Below are 19,419 nucleotides of genomic sequence, written 5' to 3' on the forward strand. Positions count from 1 at the left end.
AAATCAGCAGCTCCAGCTGATTAGCTGAGCTGAAGCTGCATTAAGACTGTATAGAGATCTAGTGAGAGCAGACTGGTGTAGAACTCCCACAGGCCACAGTGCCTCCAACAAAGCCTTCAGACAGCATGAATGAATATACAGTAAGCTACCTGTGACAATGCACCATTAGTCAACAACATAACTGGAGCACTACTCAGGCTGGAACATTAGAGCCAAATCTGAACCAAACTAAGAACAGAATTCATTTTTGTGAGACAAAACCCGACTAAAGCCCATAGTTCCTACTTGTCAAATGCATTTCTGTATTTTCAGGCTGACCCGACCCAAACCCACTTGGTGCAGTGAGGTTTGTCTCCTCTTAGCTCAGCAGTATGAAGGCGCTTTCTGCCCACTGCCAGGAGAATGCACCAGTCTGTAGCTATGTGCTAACTGCTAAGCTGCAGCTATACAAACCATAACACCAGACGGCTAAAAATAGGTTCCGGGAAAATGACCCTCATTAGCTGTGGACTACGGAAATCCCCCCGTTCTATCATGAGGAAAATGGTACTTATGGTAGATGAGAATTAGGGAGACAGTACTTACTTTGAGGAAAAAGCAATTTGGGAGATCAGATTTGGAACAATTTATTCTGCAGCATCGTATTAGATAGAGAGAGAACACAAGTGTGTGTGTGTGTGTGTGTGTGTGTGTGTGTGTGTGTGTGTGTGTGTGTGCGTGCGTGCGTGCGTGTAACTGCTAAATGTAAATGTGTTCACTGGGAAGGAAGAGGCAGCGACAGCAAACACACAGCAGACAGACAGTATACTCTGTCTAGCTACAATTAATTTGCATAAGAACACATGACACCGCCTCTTCACAGCAGCCACGCTGACAGTTGGCATATTAAGTACCAAGAATGTAAAGATGTCAGATTGATCACTCATCCCTGACTGATCACTCATCCCTGTGGTGTAATCGTGGTCTAAACGGAGTTGATCCTAAGTCCATGCAGCCGCTCACATCACTCCACACAACGCCAGTGTGTCCACTACAAGCTGGACCAATATAAGATGTAAGAGGAACAGGGAGCTAAAGATTTGTTTTTATTGCTACTACTTCCTCATGGACTTATTGCATTATTATTGACTACTTCCTCACCTCACTACTTCCCTGCAGTTTGTATCCAGTGTGATCTGTCTGTCGCCACTGCAAAGCTTCAACAGCCACTCTGACAGTTCACTAGCTGTCTGTATCCAGTGTGATCTGTCTGTCCCCACTGCAAAGCTTCAACAGTCACTCTGCCAGTTCACTAGCTGTCTGTATCCAGTGTGATCTGTCTGTCCCCACTGCAAAGCTTCAACAGTCACTCTGCCAGTTCACTAGCTGTCTGTATCCAGTGTGATCTGTCTGTCCCCACTGCAAAGCTTCAACAGTCACTCTGCCAGTTCACTAGCTGTCTGTATCCAGTGTGATCTGTCTGTCCCCACTGCAAAGCTTCAACAGTCACTCTGACAGTTCACTAGCTGTCTGTATCCAGTGTGATCTGTCTGTCCCCACTGCAAAGCTTCAACAGTCACTCTGCCAGTTCACTAGCTGTCTGTATCCAGTGTGATCTGTCTGTCCCCACTGCAAAGCTTCAACAGTCACTCTGCCAGTTCACTAGCTGTCTGTATCCAGTGTGATCTGTCTGTCCCCACTGCAAAGCTTCAACAGTCACTCTGCCAGTAGCTGTCTGTATCCAGTGTGATCTGTCTGTCCCCACTGCAAAGCTTCAACAGTCACTCTGCCAGTTCACTAGCTGTCTGTATCCAGTGTGATCTGTCTGTCCCCACTGCAAAGCTTCAACAGTCACTCTGACAGTTCACTAGCTGTCTGATACCAACTGAGTGGGCACTATGACAAGCCTGGGAAACTGAATAAAGCCATTCCAAAGCCACTTTATGCACATACATTTCAACATAAAAGTGTTATTTTCTTCAACATACTACAGACCTAAATTGTGTTTTCGGAGTTCAGAGTTCTCAACATGGGCCGCCCTTGACAGATGTGTTGGCAGAGGTTTTGCCTGGCTGGCTCATTTCTGTCCTGCTTGTGTGAGCAGTCTTGCTGTAGTAGTTTGTATTGATTGTATTGGCTAGAAGCAGGTCTGGTTTGTGCTGCTAACGCCTTTACTTTCGTCTACGCTCCTTCACTGACTTCTCTCCCTCTCCTCTCCTCATTAATGAAACATTTCTCTGCCTGACAACTCTGCCCCCCCCTTACTGTCTGCAGGGGTCTCAGAGATGTCATGCACATGCTAGTGACACACACACACACACACACACACACACACACACAAGCAGACACATGCACACGCTAGTGACACACACACACACACCTACTGTACATTCTTACACACATGCTGTATGTAGTGAAATAGCAACTGTCATAGTGAAACAGTGCAATTCATTCACTGTGCAATATCTTTGGACATGCCACACATCACATATATATCTGCAATAAATAATAGTGTGTATCTTTGTATATAGTGTGCACTTTTCACGGAGTGTATTTTGATAGGGTGTATCTACTACTTGTTTTCTATGCTGCTCTTTTAATTGCCTTTCGTTGCTTGCTTGTTTTTTTTTTTTAAGAAGCTGACTCAGGGAGTTACGCACAAGAAGTACAACGTACCTGTATTGCCCGTACCTGTGCAAAAATAATGGCAATAAATCTCTCCAAGTCGCTCTCTAAGAATGGATGCCCCGCCTTCCTTCTCTCTCTCTCTCTCTCTCTCTCACCTGAATAACACATGATTTGATACCTTGAACACCTTTACCAGATGAGCTAAAGCTGCGTTAATGTAATGTGACTCATCACATTACTCTGTTCAGCCTGAACCTGACTGACGGCTCTGCTGGCACAGTCACCGTACAGTCACAGTGTTTCCCATCACAGACACAGCCTGCACTCAGGTTCCACCAGCAATGACAGGTAACATCACACCTTGTGCTAGAATAACTTTACATAGTTATCAATCGACTGATACATGGTGACACATGTGTATTAGTCCAAGATTAGTCACAGAGGAAATGTACATTATTGTCTCAATGTACCAAATCAATTATTACACAATGGTACATGACTCTTTTCATGAACTCCGCTGATGAGGGAATCCAATTGAAAGCCATTATTATTATCTTTATAGATTTGCCTCGTTAAATCTCTACCAGTCATAAAGGTGGAGATGAATAAGAGGCAGACGAGAAGATAGAGCAGGATATTTAAGCTTTGAGATCATTCAGGTGTGGATTGTGCAAAACGAGATGCAACTCAATATCATTTTGTACATTGCAGTTATAGTAGGCTATATTATTATGACGAACTTTGCAGGGCCTTCAGCCAGCAGAGGGTTATGTAGGGTAAAGCCTGCTTGTCTGGGAAGCTGAGAAAATAACTCAAGCTTAGCTGCTCACCAATGTCAATGGTGTAATTTTCCATCAGTGTGGTCCTTATTTTATTGCATTTCTACAATGGCCTAACGTACTAATAGGCGAAATATGTCCAACTTGTGAGTTTGTAAACGAACAGTTTCGTTAGGGGTAGCATGGGGACACCGTGCAGAACATGATGGGTGCATCAACTCGGGGAAGAAACATGGCTTCAGTTGCAGCAAAACAAGGACACAGCCTGGCGCTGCCCCTGCACACACTCCGCCGTTATAACACTATTTCATGTAAGTTAAATAAGTAAGTAAAGCAGAAAGTGTTCATGGCGATTTTGGTCAGCATCCTCTCTCTGTCCCCGGCCAGCACCACCAGAAGGATGCTCTGCCGCTCCCGCCCTGCCGCCCAGGCAGCCCGGGTGCTGAACGCAGCCCGCAGCGCACCGGCGTTTGGTTTGTATCAAACATAATAATCCCTTGACTTTACCTTCCTCCTCTCCCATGCGTTCGTCCTTCCAGGTGCAGCACAGCAGCATCAACCTCATTCACTCTCCGACACGGAGCTCTGTGAGAGCCGGCTGCCTCTGCTCTGGTGTCCCGGCCAGCTAGCCCCCGGCGGTGGGTCGTGTTGCTCGCCTCGCTCGGTGCGGTGCGTCGCGTCGCCCGCAGGTTCCTCCTGCCTGCTGGAGTTTATGCGGCGCTTCATTCAAGAGAGCCTGGTGTCTGCTGCTGCTGGCCAATGAAGCGCTGTAGCTGCTGGAGGAGGAAGCTACTAAACTACGGGTTGGCCGACCAACAACCATCCCTGGGATTTGCGCGTTTTTTTTTGTAACCACGCAGTGCGCCAGTGCGCCCACAACAAACGAGAACTTACTGTAGAAGTGTAAACAGTGAATTTGTATATTTGTCTCCTATGGCTCCACTATAGCTACTATTTCGAATATTCCCATGTTATTCCTATAGTTTTGTTGTGTTTTGTATAGTAACCTACTGACATTTATTATAAGGGTTAACATTATAGTCATAGGGGCAATAGTGCTACAGTTAGTACTATACTGTAGTAGACATTAAGATGAGATGGGATTACAACTTTTGCTCACATTTAGTTTGTGGATCATGGGCCGGTGGTTTGGTTTCTGTGGGCCCTGTGGTGTTACAGTTGGCCTCCAGTGAACATAGCATGGTTTTGTCATAATCTGCACAAGATTGATCTATTCATCATTTTGAGGTAGCATATAGGATCGGGGTACTATAGGCTACTATATTTGGCACTGGTATACTAAAGGTACTGGGGTACTTTACCTTTGTTAGTTCACAGTGGAGAGGAAAGATTGAGAGAGAGAAATTAAGTCCCAAACTGGACTCAAACCCAGGACATAAGCCACCTGATTGGTCCTGATTGTTTTAATCAGCAGTCACATCACTGTAGCTATGAGATGCACTTTATGAAAAGAAAAAGACGACAAATAAGTCAATCCAGAGTTCTTTAAAACATTTTATTTTGTTATGTAATGAAGCAAATAAAATGCCAGGATATCCGGAACAAGTCACATGCGTGTCGTGGAAAAATAAAAAAGTGCAAAACCCCACTGTTCCTCCTTATATATAAAAAAAAAAAAAACATTTTAAATAAAGATTAATAGTATCCCACGGCACAGAAGACAAGGTCTGACCCAGCGCGGCTCAAAGACAGTTCTTACACAGCACCGAGTAAAGGAACATATTAAGTGAGCGAGGATCAAATTAGTACAAAAGTACAGTACACAATTACACAAAGAGATGGGGTCACTTGGTGACAAAGCTCAGGAACCTTTGGTCAGAACGTGTTGGAAAGCCGTTTTCAAAGCAACTCAAGTAAATAAAGAACACAGAGAGCTCATGTCTCACAGACAAGGAACACATAGGCACACCCATTAAACAAAGTTCGTATTCAGTATTACAGTTCTTAACAGTGATTAAATGCTAAAGCAAAGGAAATACAAAACGTCTTAAAATCGTTCTCATTCCGTGTTCACACATTTTGCTATGATTCAAAGAAAGAATGTGCAGAAAACGGTGAATAATGATGAAATGACAACTTGCATACATGTAAATAACTGCAGAGAACCTAAAAGGAGACTAAACATTTAAAGCAGACTAAAGCACCCTGTCCTGGGTTTTAGGACAGTGACACATAATTATTAACACATCAACATTTTTGCAGTTCATAGTATGAACATACACACATAATGTACATGCCAGAGCAGTATCTGAATGATTTGTCTTAGTTTTTAATCTGTGATATCATCTATTCTACTTGGAACTAAAAGCATCAAAATGACAATACTGCTTTTCCAAAGGATTTTGACTTCATTCAAAGAAACATACTGCACTGAATGAAACACATTTTAATTGTCTTCAGCATACCATACTTCAGAGCAGAAATCGCTCTTCATACATCACAACTTTGGCAATACTAAAGGTAAAAACACAGAGGAAAACTTGAACTGCATGGCAACTAGAACGGCAATGTTACTGAGCAGATGGGTTGGCCTGAGCCATGATCCCCCGCTGCTTTTTGCCCATGCAGGCCTAAAAATAGCAGCAGAGAAAATAGGGAGCCAGGAGCAATTCTGGGAATGGCCAGAATTCATCAGTTCTGGGTAGGGATGCACTGACTGCAAAATTCTGGGCCGACACAATACGATGTTTAAAATATAAAAGAATTACGCCTTTTTTGACAGGGAAACAAAGAAATCTTCATTATAAACAAATAACTGACCTGTTTTAAAGTATTTTGAGCCCTTTATCACACTATCTTTGAATGAGCCTGTCATGTAATTATGAAACAAACAACAAATTATGTGACCCAACTGATCAATATCAGCCACGGCAATCGGTGAACAGCATCTTTTTTTGCCAATGGTCGATTGCAGTCAAGAAGGCCAATATCGGCCCATACAGATATATGGCCGATTTATCGGTGCATCCCTAGTTCTGGGGACAGGTGACGTCTACCGGCCCAAAGTCTTTGACACGTCAGAAATGTGAAGACCGCAGGCTGATAGGCCAGCACAGAGTGGAGATTGGTGCTGAGGAGAGAACAGAGCACCTCCCTGTTCACACACACACTCCTCAGGTCCTGCTTAATTAAAATGGGCAGGGCAACCTTTCACATTATTGCCCCCACGAGGCAGGCAGCCAATAGTAGGCCTACAGACAGTCTTTCGCACAACAGTACAACCATATGCCCAAATCTCTCACACACACACACAAGTGCGCGCACACACACACACACACACACACGTGCGCACACACACACACAACACACACACACACCACACGCACGCATTGTCACACATATGCTGATACATAGAGGGGAGCAACCTCACTTGCCTGTAAAAGCTGATTAACTTGACCACACTAATGACTGAAGGCACTATCAGTAACATAAGTCACATCAGAGCGTACACAATTCTGGGTGGTGGGTTTTTGTATAAAAACAGACATTGTAGTCAAGTACATAGCTATAAAACATCTTTACAGATTCTCTAATGGGGGATTTGTTTTCATATAAAATGTACATTCTAGATCATGCAGTAGCACCATGGTTTCTCGAGGTCACACTGTATCTCGGGAGATCCTCTACTTCCTCCTCCCACAGAATTTGCCCTGGCATCCAGCAACAACACCACCGCCTGGAAGGACGCCACCTGGAAAGAGGCCATCAAGATGAGAACCCCTAATTGAGTCTTTTTGCAGTATACATGTAACAGGAATAATGCGAGTCCATAAACATTATGTGAACCCGCCCAAATGCCTTTTACCTCCTTTATGTGGGAATCTGCATCAACTCTGGGTTAGGTTTTTATTGCTCATCATGAATTCCCCCCCCCTCCCAGTACTTTTTAAATGAGATTCCCTCAATGTTTTGCTTTAGTGGACCCTCCCATAGACTGTGACATGTTGGATGTGTGTGTGTTGTTGTGAGACTAAACTAGCAAATCAATAATTACAAAGTTATAAAGGTTACATGGTATATTTATTTCAGAGAACAAATTGAGGTAGATCTTACCTAACAGAGTTGCTGCTGAGTCTCCTCCCTAGGGGAGGGCTCCTCAAGTCTTTATACAGCAGTGGGCGTGTCATGTAACATGGGAACTCGACCTTACACCAGCTCCTGTAGCGCTCCCTACAGGGCTGGAGGCTTAACTGTCTTAAATTCTCACTACAATCCTCCCTCTAATCCTATTAAGGATTACTTATCATAGTTTAAGAGAGGGATTCAATGGACATTAACTGTCACATGTGCATAATATTAAACTATCTTCATAGAGAAGAAATGTATCTTACTCATATATGCTTTTCATAATCTCCAACCAACAACCACACAGCAAGAGGCTAATTTTGCCTACTCCATTAGACGTTTGCATAAAATAGAGTTGAATCCAAATTTCTCACTTGAGTCCTTTAAAACCAAATTGTCTCTTTGTTTCCTTAACTTTTAAGCCCTTAGAGAAGGAGGACATTATCGTGCATTCCTTTATAACTGGGGACTGGTAATCTTACGACTTCAAAGGTCATGAGTTGGGCGGTGACATCATCAGAGCTGGTATTTCCCATTCCAAACTCGTAGGAGTCTCAGCAGCCCCAACCTCAAAAATCCAAGATGGCTGCGCCGCGCAACAACAGTAGTAGTAATCGTAGTAATGTTGTTTAGCACTTCTGTTTTGTTTGTGTCTCGTTAAATCAGCTGTACACACAGCACTGCCTAACATCTATCTGTGTGGACATGAGGCTGCAGTGTTTGTATGCGCGAAATGCCGCGAAATGCCATGTTGTCAATTGTTATTGCTAACAATGGCTAACAATGGCTAGCCTGGCTAGCGACTGGATCTGACCAATGAACAGTGAACTTCCCAGCTCAAGTTTTCTGCAAATGGAACGCTAACAAAACGGATGTGATGTCATTTAGCCTCCACATCCCAGTTATTTTGCGATAAAGGAACGCACCATTACTTCAACTCAATTTATGGAAACTCTCCCCAAGGCCTAACATTACTGTATGGTTTGTAAGCTGTAAGTAGCCAAACTATCCATTAATTTACTAGGAAAAGCAGTTCCTATTCAAAATCATTACTTTAACCATAATTAAATATAATTAAACCATAATTACTTTTAACCAATCCATGTCGGTTCTCCATCTTGGTCAGCAGTTCTGCAATGCAAACAAACCTAATATCAATGTTCAATTACAATCTGATTGCCAATAAATAATATTGAGTCTATGCTAGGTAGATTTGGTATCTATGAAGAAATAAACTTGGTGTTGAACTAGATTTGGTGTCTATAGTTAGGTTTGGTATCTAGCTGAATAAATAAATTGATTAGGTATCAAGGTAGATTTGGTGTCTATGAAGCTGGCGGTAAAGTTCTGAAGAGTCACTTATCACAGCATGAAGAAAAGAGCCAAGTCATTATGTTTACATGTGAAATGCAGTCTGGGGTCCTGTGTGTGGATAGCTTGCATTTTGGGTGTGTAGCTGTTTCTGTGTGGTTGGAGTTTATGAAAAGCATATATGAGTAAGATACATTTCTTCTCTATGAAGATAGTTTAATATTATGCACATGTAACAGTTAATGTCCATTGAATCCCTCTCTTAAACTATGATAAGTAATCCTTAATAGGATTAGAGGGAGGATTGTAGTGAGAATTTAAGACAGTTAAGCCTCCAGCCCTGTAGGGAGCGCTACAGGAGCTGGTGTAAGGTCGAGTTCCCATGTTACATGACATGCCCACTGCTGTATAAAGACTTGAGGAGCCCTCCCCTAGGGAGGAGACTCTGCTAGCAACTCTGTTAGGTAAGACCTACCTCAATTTGTTCTCTGAAATAAATATACCATGTAACCTTTATAACTTTGTAATTATTGATTTGCTAGTTTAGTCTCACAACAGTGTCTTACCTCTGTAGAATCTTTCCCTTGCGCCCCCGAGGAAACCCTGCAGTGGACCATATTTAGCTGCTTTGGCTGCAGAACAAGACAAGAAGAAGAAAAAAAGAGAAAGCAACACAAGCTATTTAGTTGAACCAAAAACCTCCTGCTGGTCTACAAATGTTTCATGACTTGTGGGCAGAGGTTTCCTCCCTATCCCATTACAGCTGAGTGGACACTGTGGTGTTTGACCACAGTGTCCAGCCAGCCAGAAGAAGCCGGCCCTCCCAGAGAAGCAGTTACACTACGTACAGGGGGGACCAATTGATATTCACTAGCCCTGCAGCACCGGGCACAGATACTGTGAATCAAATTACAGATGGATTTATCGACATAGGTAGCAGGTACACAAAACAGCATGATGGGACACACGAGAGCTAAGTGAATGTTTGAGGCTGTTAATGTGATCAGCATTGTACTACACTGAGTCACGTATGAATAAATGATACGTACTGGTGGACAGGGATTGCAGTTGCTGTAGCCAACAATATTCAATGCATCCGTTCCTACACTGTAATACTGTGTAAATAACTATATTATATCAAACTGAATCCTGTCACTCCTGACATTTATCTGTGGGTGAAATGCTGTCAGTTTATTCCAACAAAGTCAGAAGTGCCACAAAAAAAGGCAAAGCAAGTGGATTTTAATTAGTGGAACAATATGCTGACCTGAGTACTTTCGCCCTTGGCAATGTCATTACGCTGTGTGCCCCTAGCAAGCATATGGACTTAAAGGGGAGTTCTGCCCATTTTAAGAATCAGAATCACTTTTATTGCCAAGATTACATAATGAGGAATTTGTCTTAGTGTCAGTATGCAGCGTAGCGGTCATGTCAATATTCAGAGATAAAGAAATAGGAAAACAAAGAGACATTGCAAGTGTGCACAGTCCAATATATACAATATATACACAAGTGGAGGAGTGTTCAGTAGGCATACAATATGAATTTACATTGAATTTACATGAATTTACAGTCTGACTTAAATAGCCATTAAGTTAAATAGGCGTTAAGAATTCACATTATGTTATTTCTGCGCCCCAGAACAGTTCAGTCAGTGTTTGTGAACTTGAACCACTCTTTCCTAAAGCTAGAAATCATAGAGAGAAGCCTTGAGTTTATGGAATGTCACTGGGGAGGTAAAATTGGTTGCTGCTCCATAAACAATGAATGGAGCCATATTGTAAGGAAGCTTGTGTGCTTGCCTCGGGTGATGTGTGAAGTGTGCTGGATCGTAGTTGAGGGCTCATGGGCAGTGGTCGATCAGAACCACAGAGATGTCGGTCCTCGGACGCGGTTGAAGGAATACCACTCGTGACTAGGACCTGGCTGGTTGTAAGGCAGCCAGTGACCGGGACCTGGCTGGTTGTAAGGCAGCCAGTGACCAAGAGTGATGGGTCGGATTCGGATTCGGTCGTGGTAAGGGAAGACATTATGAAGTAGTAGAGGAAGGAATGGGTACAGCGTCACAAAACGCCTTGTATATATCCCCACATTTGGTGTATGACATCATTGGTGATGTCACAACGTCCAGGGAGCTATGACATCATCGGTGACCCGGTAAAGTCCCGTCTGCCATCACAGTCAGCCTAGACCGTCTGACATCGCCGATGACCTCACAGGTGAACTCTGACGTCATCATTGATGATGTCACGGCGGTGTCATCGTCATTACGTCGTTGCCGCGTTGGTTCGTGGGTGTCAATTGCCCCAAGAACAGGCCCGATGGTGGGCCATTATGGACCCTTTTCTACACATATGTTGCGAAGTTGAGTTGTCAGTTTATATTCTAGCTATCAGGTATGAACCAGAATTGCAAACTCATTTGGGTGCTAGAAAGAACTCACACAAAAATCTTACGGGTGAATAATGTCAGCACCCAATTCACTGTCTATGGAGCAGTGCCAGAGACATCCCAGTGACATCACAAATTCAAGGATTCTCATCACAAGAACTGCTTCTTCCCAACTGCCATCTGCCTCATCAAGGCCCAAAAGCCCCCACGAATAAGGACTCTTTCTCCCCCTTCTCATATTGATTTTCACACAAGATGGATGCGGCCAGTTATGACAGTGTGTCCATTAGTTTGGTAGTGTGTCACAGTGTATCTGTTTCGTAGGCGTCTTTTGCCTTCATGTGACAACAAGACCAGGCTGTCCCGAGGCGCAGATGTCTTGCCTGAGCTACTCAATTCAGCTAACCAGGTGAGATTCCTCACTCAGCTAACTTCCTCATCAAACCTGTTTGATGAGACAGCCATTTATATGTCATGTTTCCAGTGTTCACTAGAAATTCCTGGACAATGAGCTCTAATGTTACTGTTAAGTCTTGTAGCACTGGCTGTGACACCTAGTTACCTACTGACCTTTCATGAGTGCAACCAATCTTGCCTAGCAACAGCTACTGCTGCTCTCTGCTCGACCTCGCGGTGAGAGACGAGAAGATCGACCTATCATGTGAAGGCAGCTTTAGGGTAGGTGAGACTGTCTGTGTTTTCTTGTTATGCGCTCTCTCTTTTCTCCCTCTCTTCACTCTTTTCTCTCTCTCCCTCTCCTGTCTTCTTGTTCTGTTCTCTCTCTTCTCATGTCTCCCTCTCCTCTCTTCTCTCACCCTCTCTTCTCTCTCCTCTTCCCTCTCTTCTCTTGCTATGCTTGGTTTTATATGCCTTATATACATTATTCAATTCTGTTTATTGATTGTGGTTAGCTAGACCTAGCTAGACACATTCTCTGTAAAGTCCTCTGAGACATGCTTGTAAATTAGGGCTAAACAAATAAGTTGACTAATTGTCCTGGAGCAAAGGAATATCATTAACTCGTAAACTGGTTGGGTTTCTCCTTTAACTAGAAATTAATTAATTTGGGCAGCGAATGTCATATAAATGTGATAACCAACCACCTAGTTAAATTCACAGGCTACATCAAAGGCCACTAAAAGCTTAGATACTGTTCGAGGTCAAACCAGGGAGTGTTATCTAAGAAACCAGACGCATTTTCATTGAAATAATCCCATCAGGAATCATCTCCAATGTTCAGGAAGATGTAGATTATTATGTGCTCCACATACTGGTTGCGCTTTGCCATCTGCACTGACCAGTGCACCCGGTACCACCCCACACCCCATCCCTTTCCAATTCCATCCAAATAATCATGTATATATATATATATATATATATATGTATATATATATATATATATATATATATATATATATATATATATATATATATATTGGAGGATCATGCTTTATACTCATGCTTTCATCGACCTATCATCATCATCGACCCCAGTTCTCCTCTCCCTGAACAGGCACCCCACCCGACCAGAGGAGGCACTAGTGCAGCGCCCAGGACTCATACCCCACCGGCATCCCACCCACAGTCATGGCCAATTGTGCCTGTAGGAACATCTGACCAAGTCAGAAGTACCGCTACCAGGAATTGAACCCAGGTAGGTCTCTGCAGTGGTAGGCGAGTGCTTGTACCTCTACACTACCCAGATGCCCCACAATCTAGTGTTAAGTTGAGTTAGGGGAGTGTTTGGTACCTTGTTGAGGAGTCAGTGGGGCCGGGACATATCCACCTGGAGAACAGACACATTAGAGACAAGGAGAAACCAGGAAAGAGGTTTAAAAACGACAACAAACAGAAGAACCGTCAAACTAGCCAACGTTGCCGCTGTCACAGCAGTTGACATTGAAAATGATATGTTTTTTTCCCTGAACGAGATGTGGTAAAGAAAGATAGTTGACATTAGAGTAGATCTCATGGGAGGCACTCTGTTCTCCAGCTATTGCTGTCGCATAGCTGCTGCATGACCCAGAAATGCTCTCTTCTGTATTTAAATGGCCAGACGCCACGCAGAAAATCGTGTCATTCTGTCTGAATCTTTCATGAAACACATACAGACACACTCTCAGTTAGAGCACAGTAGAGAGAAAGAGTGTTTTGGCCACCGAAGCAGCTGAATCTGAATAAGGTGAGCTTGGACATAGATGACACAGCATAATTTACTTTGTCATATTTATTTTGCAAATGACGATTGTGCTGAACATCAATCTAATTTTAATTTGCTGCACTGTCTAATCTCATCAAATTCAAAGAGGCTCCGAACAGAGAAATGCAGTCCATGGTCATTCAAACACAATTTAATTCCCAAGTGCAAAGCCAGCCTCAGATGTGTTATTATTACCAAGTCTCATGTGTTATTACCAAGTTGGGTGTGAGGGATTTGAAATAAAATGCTTTTATGAATTAAACTTGAAAAGCCCTTAATTAGATTTGGTTTGTTTTAGTAAATACGGATCATTTCCCTTATAAACACATGTAATGAGAATTGTAATTGTGTATTCAGAACCAAATTAATATTATCAAAAAATATCCAGGACTTTTCAATTTTAATCTGATATTAATAGCAGTGGCAGACATTATCTCTACGCCATTAGATTGATTGAATTATGATTAGATTTAATTTAAGTTAACACTGAACTTACATAGCGTAAGTGTGCAAAAGCTGGAGTTGGCAGTGTGTAAATGTGAGGGTTACCGGTGTAAAGGAGAGTGAGAGGGGGTCGAAGTCTCAATATAAAAACAAACTAGGGCTAAAGAGCCATGAAATACATGTTGAACATGTGGTTTCCTCATCCTCTACTGGATGTCAGGAATCTCAACAATAAATTGGGGAAGGTGGCACTTCCTTTCATTCTTCATCAGTTCCCCTCTCCCTTTCTTTTGGATGTTAGCTCTGTAGTGATGGGTCAGTTTGCCTGTCAATCCGTTACCTGGCTGTCGACAGTTGGGCTTTAACCGGCTTCCTGATCCAGAAACAGGGATAACAGTTAAAAAAATCATCTGTGCTTTACTCCGAGCCTCTGGAGGTAGCTTCTAATACCAGCTGACTACTATAATATTTGGCTTCTGATAATGATGATGGTTTGAAATCTCTTCAGTAACTACACTGAAAATATATGGTAAATGGTACTCCTGTGAAGTGTATATTTTATATACTGAATACTGTAGTCATCCACTCTTTCATCCCCATATCAGTTAGTCTCCTAAACTCGGGTCATAATAAGCATCTACTGTAACTATGATGCACTTGCACTTTAATTGTATGTTTGCACATGTTTGCACTGTCTTGTGGTTTGCACTGTTTTGTATGTAGCAGCCGTATGTATGTCCAAGACAAATTTCCCTTGGGATAAATAAGATAATCTTGAATAATCTTGAATCTTGAATTCATCCATCCATCCATCCATCCATCCATCCATCCTCTATAGCCACTTATTCCTATTCAGGGTCATGGGTGGCTGGAGCCAGTGGTAGATTTGATACAGATAGATGGATTAAAATCATAGTACACACAATTTGTAATGATGTCAAACCTATCATAGAGTGGTTTCTTCTTTCCCCCCATTTTGTCTTGAGAGAAACGGTCACACTCCAACTCCTCTCCTACCAGCCAACCCCCTAACATTCTTCTCTTGCCCTCCACCTCTCTATGATAAATGGCACTAATGTTGCTCCTTGCCATTGATTTATGGCACAATGGATGGTCCTCAAGGGTCACATTACAGAATGGTGTTCACCACTGGACCCTGAGGGACTGACGGTATTATGTTGCACATCTGGAGAGGCTGAGTCACGAGCTCATCAGCTAAGGAAATGTAACTACCGTAAATTTCGGACTATAAGCCGCGGCTTTTCCCCCGTTTTTTGGCCCTGCGGCTTATATAACGGTGCGGCTTATCTATGGATTTTTTCGGAAAAAAAAAAAAAAAAAAAAAAACGGAATTCTCTCTTTTTTAGCACTCTTTCTAACTATAAATCCACTTCTGTTTTAATTTCCTCTCTTGCCCTCTTTTCACCACACCGCGGACACTGTGTGCACTGTAAAAAAAAAACACAGGTGGTGTTGTGTTATGTTGTTTTGTTGAAATGTTAATAAATGGGAGCTTCCTCAAACAGCCATCTCTTTCCCGACAATCCCCTCTGTGCATGAACCCTTACATATGGTAATTAAACATTAAAACACAATTAAAAAAAAAAAAAAAAAAAAAAAAAAACATTAAAACACCTGCGGCTTATAGTCCGGTGCGGCTTATATATGTAACAAACAGGCAATTTTGCTGCTGCGGCTTATACTCCGGTGCGGCTTATAGTGCGGAAATTACGGTAGATCTTTGTTAGAAAGTACACATGTAAACATGTACTTCCAGAAACAAGTACATGCAGAAACACACAGGGAGGATTACCTGCACCTGGGTAGGCCTGCTGTGGGTAACCTCCCTGCTGCTGTGGGTAACCTCCCTGCTGCTGTGGGTAACCTCCCTGCTGTTGTGGGTAACCTCCCTGCTGTTGTGGGTAACCTCCCTGCTGTTGTGGGTAACCCCACTGTTGTGGGTAACCTCCCTGCTGCTGCGGGTAACCTCCCTGTTGCTGTGGGTAACCTCCCTGTTGTGGGTAACCTCCATAGCCAGGAACCACACCAGCACCTGGACAATTAATGGACAATTAACTCAGAACAAATCCATCAAAACAGAGAAACATCACTGTGTAAAGTGTGAGCCAGATTTTTTGAATTAGGTAATTAGCCTCGACTAAATGGGCAGAAATGGCTAATTAGTGGCCAAAATGCCTCGACACAGGTTCAGTACCATGGAGAGCTCCAGAGTGGAGTAGCACACAGGTAAGCTGAGTTTGAATCAGTCAGTGAACTCTGGAGCAGCACACAGGTGAGCAGAGTTGTAATCAGCCACTGAAGTGGACTATGAAAACCCTCTGGGGAGAGAGAGGAGAGGCTGCATGCCAACTCTGTGAGTGAGGCCTGACTAAATGGCCAGTCAGGGATGGGTATTCTGTAGGGATGGGCATTTCTAGCAAAAACACTATTCGAAATTCGCTGGCCAAAGTCGACTTTTAATCGAAATTCGAAAAAAAAAAGAAAAAAAAGAAAAGAAAAAAAGAAAAAAAAAATTGTGAGTGAAATGTTGCATTGTCTCCCCTGATTCTAAGTCTAAGGCTTTATTAATTAATAGAAAAAGCTTCTGCTGTGGATTTTTAGCTCAAACAAGCATTGCACCACTGAAGTAAAGAACATGTTACATGACATTGACATTTTCGAAAATAAAAAACAGTTTTGACAATCATGAGTGGTTCATTAAATATTTAGTAGGCTCAGGTCTGAGTGCCAAAGGGGTGCCAAAGTCACCCCCTCTCCCTCTTCATGGGATTTCATCCGCCATTCATTTTTCCATAAACCTTGCTTAAAATGCTTATAAAAATTGTTTTACTTGCTCAAACCAAGCGATTCGACTATACTTAGAATCAGGGGAGACAATGCAACATTGTCTCACAAGAAAAAAAAAAAAAAAAAATCTCGAATTTCGACTTTCAATAATAAAAGTCGACCTTGATAATAATTATTCGAAAATTCGAAATTCGATGCCCATCCCAGTATTCTGCTAGTAAAGTTACTTCTCAATTGGACAAACATTGGCAACGGAGGAAAGTGACGCCATCTTGGCGAGCGTTTCACAGAGGCAGTGTGACCGGCTCTGTTCCAGTGGATATCTCTTGGAGCACTGGGAGGAGGATTAGGGCTACGAGGCTCTCTGACCAGCCTGCATCCGTGCCAGGAGGCTACAGGCTGCGGCTAGTCGGCTACTGCTGCTGCACGATTACGCTCATCCCTCACTGATGGGGAGAGGGAGTGCACCAGAAGCTGTACTGCTCAAAGTGAAAGACTTGGGTGGGGGGGGGGGGGGGGGGGGCTGATGAAAGCGTGCCAATTGGCATCTTTGATAACTTCAGAGGATATTAGAGTGAAAAAGGGAGTGAAGAGCATTGCACAAATCAATTGTAGCTGCTCCGCAGCAATGAGTCATGGCCGGGCCGCTGCCCCTTTGTGCACGTCCGGGTTTGCCACAGCTGCGGCCTCGACGCTGAACGGCGCCCGGGCACACAAAGGAGTTGCATGCTACTTCCTGCGTCCACTATGTGGCGCTAGAGAAGACCAAATCATTATGTCAGATTGCTGTATATGGTGTAGCAGACCATATAATTGTATGTAAATGGGCTGCTAAATATCGGACATTGCACAAAAGTTTCCCCTCACCCCCTCCCCCCCAAACACCACCCGATAGGCCCCGAGCCACTAATCCTACCCACTACTCAAATGCCAGCTTTCTAGCAACTTCCTATCCCTATGCCCCACTGTGATGGAAAAATTGCTGAAATGCCCTGCTGATCCATCAATAATGAGATATCCGTTTCAAGTGTATTTAGGAGGTTTTTATTCTAGATTAACATCTGTGCACAGAGGTCTCCCCGACCACGTTGTCAGGCAGGAGCCCCGAATCATCGTTTACAACACATCATATACTGAAACTATGACACCCGCCCCCCACCCTGGAGGGCAGTACTTTTCCACTTCATTCAACCTCTCTCCAACTCAGTATATTTCCATGACGTCAATAGTTAATCTGATGTTCACAAGACACAACACTCCAGTCTATTCACCCAAAACAAGATACATGTTCTCCCTGTACAGCAATATTCTGCAATGATGAAGAACATAGTTCACAAAATACATCTTAGAAGGGCCATAGTTCATAATCAATCAATCAATAAACACTCGATCAATAATTTGCTATCACACCACCACCAACCCCCAAACACCACCCATATCCCCCCCAGCCAGTAAGGCTCTTTTAGGCCAGCCAGAGAGTGGGTTCTAGCCTTCTATTCTGAAATGGCTTCTGAGGTCTTGTCTGCTCGCTCCTCTGGTCCAAACTGACTCCCGATGCTTCTTGGAAACTGGGTGAGTAAATGCATCCTCCTTGATTACCTGATCAGTCACAGGTGTTATCAAACTGCCTCTGCTGCTGTCGTTTGAAGAAAAAATGTGGGAGGAGTAGGGTAGAATTCAAAATATTGTCAAAAATTTAGTTTTTGAGATCAAATTCTGAGATTTGACCCACTTCAACTACTGTGACATCAGAATTTAGTAATTTTCTCCCGTGAAGATTCAAGCTTTATTTAGCGAGAATTTGCAGTAGCTGTTTACAGTACCGTTTACAGTAACAACATTTTGATGAACTGTGGGCTCAATTTTTGATCAATCAAAAATCTGTTTGATCCTTTTGTGTAGGACAGTCTACCGATGCCGATGCACAAGTTTGGTGTCGTTTGAAGAAAAAATGTGGGAGGAGTAGGGTTTAATTATTTGACAGTTTTTGCAGTTTTGCAGTCTTTGAACTTCATAATTGGCCATAGGTTGCAGTGGACAAAAGTTTCTCCTCACTTGGGCCCACATGTTGGCAAAAGTTGCAAAGGCGTAACACGTATGCCTGATTTGTTCTGAAGTTTCAAAGTTTGAAAATGTAGACGGTTGCTGTAGCGCCACCATCAGGACTATTGGCACCAAATTCGCATGGGTGATGTTTGGCATGGGACTGGACCTTTGTGCAAAGTTTGGTTTATTTTCATGCATGGGAAGTCCAACTTCCCTGAAGAAGAAGAAGAAGAATATTGGCAAATACAAACAGTGGCCCTGCCTGGCCCGGCCACTAATAAATAAATAATGAAGCATGCAGTGGTCCCCACCTGGTTGATAAACACCGCCAACTCCAAGATTGCCATAGCCTGTTGGAATGCAAAGACAATCAATCAATGATAAATCTCTGTCTATCCCTTAAATGTGCATAAATTATGATTATTTATCGCACAATATGGACGACCTATAAACAGCTTTATACTTCTTTAGCTGTTGTCGCCACTACAGTGATATCACTGCAACAACATCATCCAACTCCCCCTTCGCCCACTGCCGCTACAGGGCGGGACCCTCCAGAGGATGATGCTTTCTTCAAACAGCCACGCTTTGATGTTGTACATGCTGTTATTAACAGTAATCAGTCTCCATAGGGACATGTTGTGTGTTGCTGACTTCCTCCATTTGTAAAAGTCAGGGGCCGGTTGCACAAAGCACCCTAAGTTAAGATTTTCCTTAGAGTCCGATTTAAGGTGTCCATAAAATTAA

General features: G+C 43.1%; 2 protein-coding genes across 2 annotated transcripts in view; both read right to left on the minus strand.

Annotated features, from left to right (window-relative positions):
- limk1a (LIM domain kinase 1a) overlaps positions 1-3,951 on the minus strand; it is a gene marked incomplete at its 5' end in the record, with an annotated part of 88,100 nt that extends 84,149 nt beyond the window's left edge. The window contains one exon of the mRNA XM_083636359.1: positions 3,894-3,951. Coding sequence (XP_083492485.1) covers positions 3,894-3,951 — 58 coding nt within the window. The remainder of the gene's footprint in view (positions 1-3,893) is intronic.
- A 932-nt stretch (positions 3,952-4,883) lies between these two features.
- elna (elastin a) overlaps positions 4,884-19,419 on the minus strand; it is a gene marked incomplete at its 5' end in the record, with an annotated part of 89,912 nt that continues 75,376 nt past the window's right edge. The window contains 6 exons of the mRNA XM_083636597.1: positions 4,884-7,098; positions 8,562-8,603; positions 9,350-9,415; positions 12,925-12,960; positions 15,632-15,871; positions 18,984-19,022. Of these exons, the coding sequence (XP_083492723.1) occupies positions 7,031-7,098; positions 8,562-8,603; positions 9,350-9,415; positions 12,925-12,960; positions 15,632-15,871; positions 18,984-19,022 (491 nt within the window). The 3' untranslated portion in view covers positions 4,884-7,030. The remainder of the gene's footprint in view (positions 7,099-8,561; positions 8,604-9,349; positions 9,416-12,924; positions 12,961-15,631; positions 15,872-18,983; positions 19,023-19,419) is intronic.

The sequence above is a fragment of the Poromitra crassiceps genome, assembly GCF_964638095.1.
Source record: "Poromitra crassiceps genome assembly, chromosome: 5".
NCBI classification, from domain to species: domain Eukaryota; kingdom Metazoa; phylum Chordata; class Actinopteri; order Beryciformes; family Melamphaidae; genus Poromitra; species Poromitra crassiceps.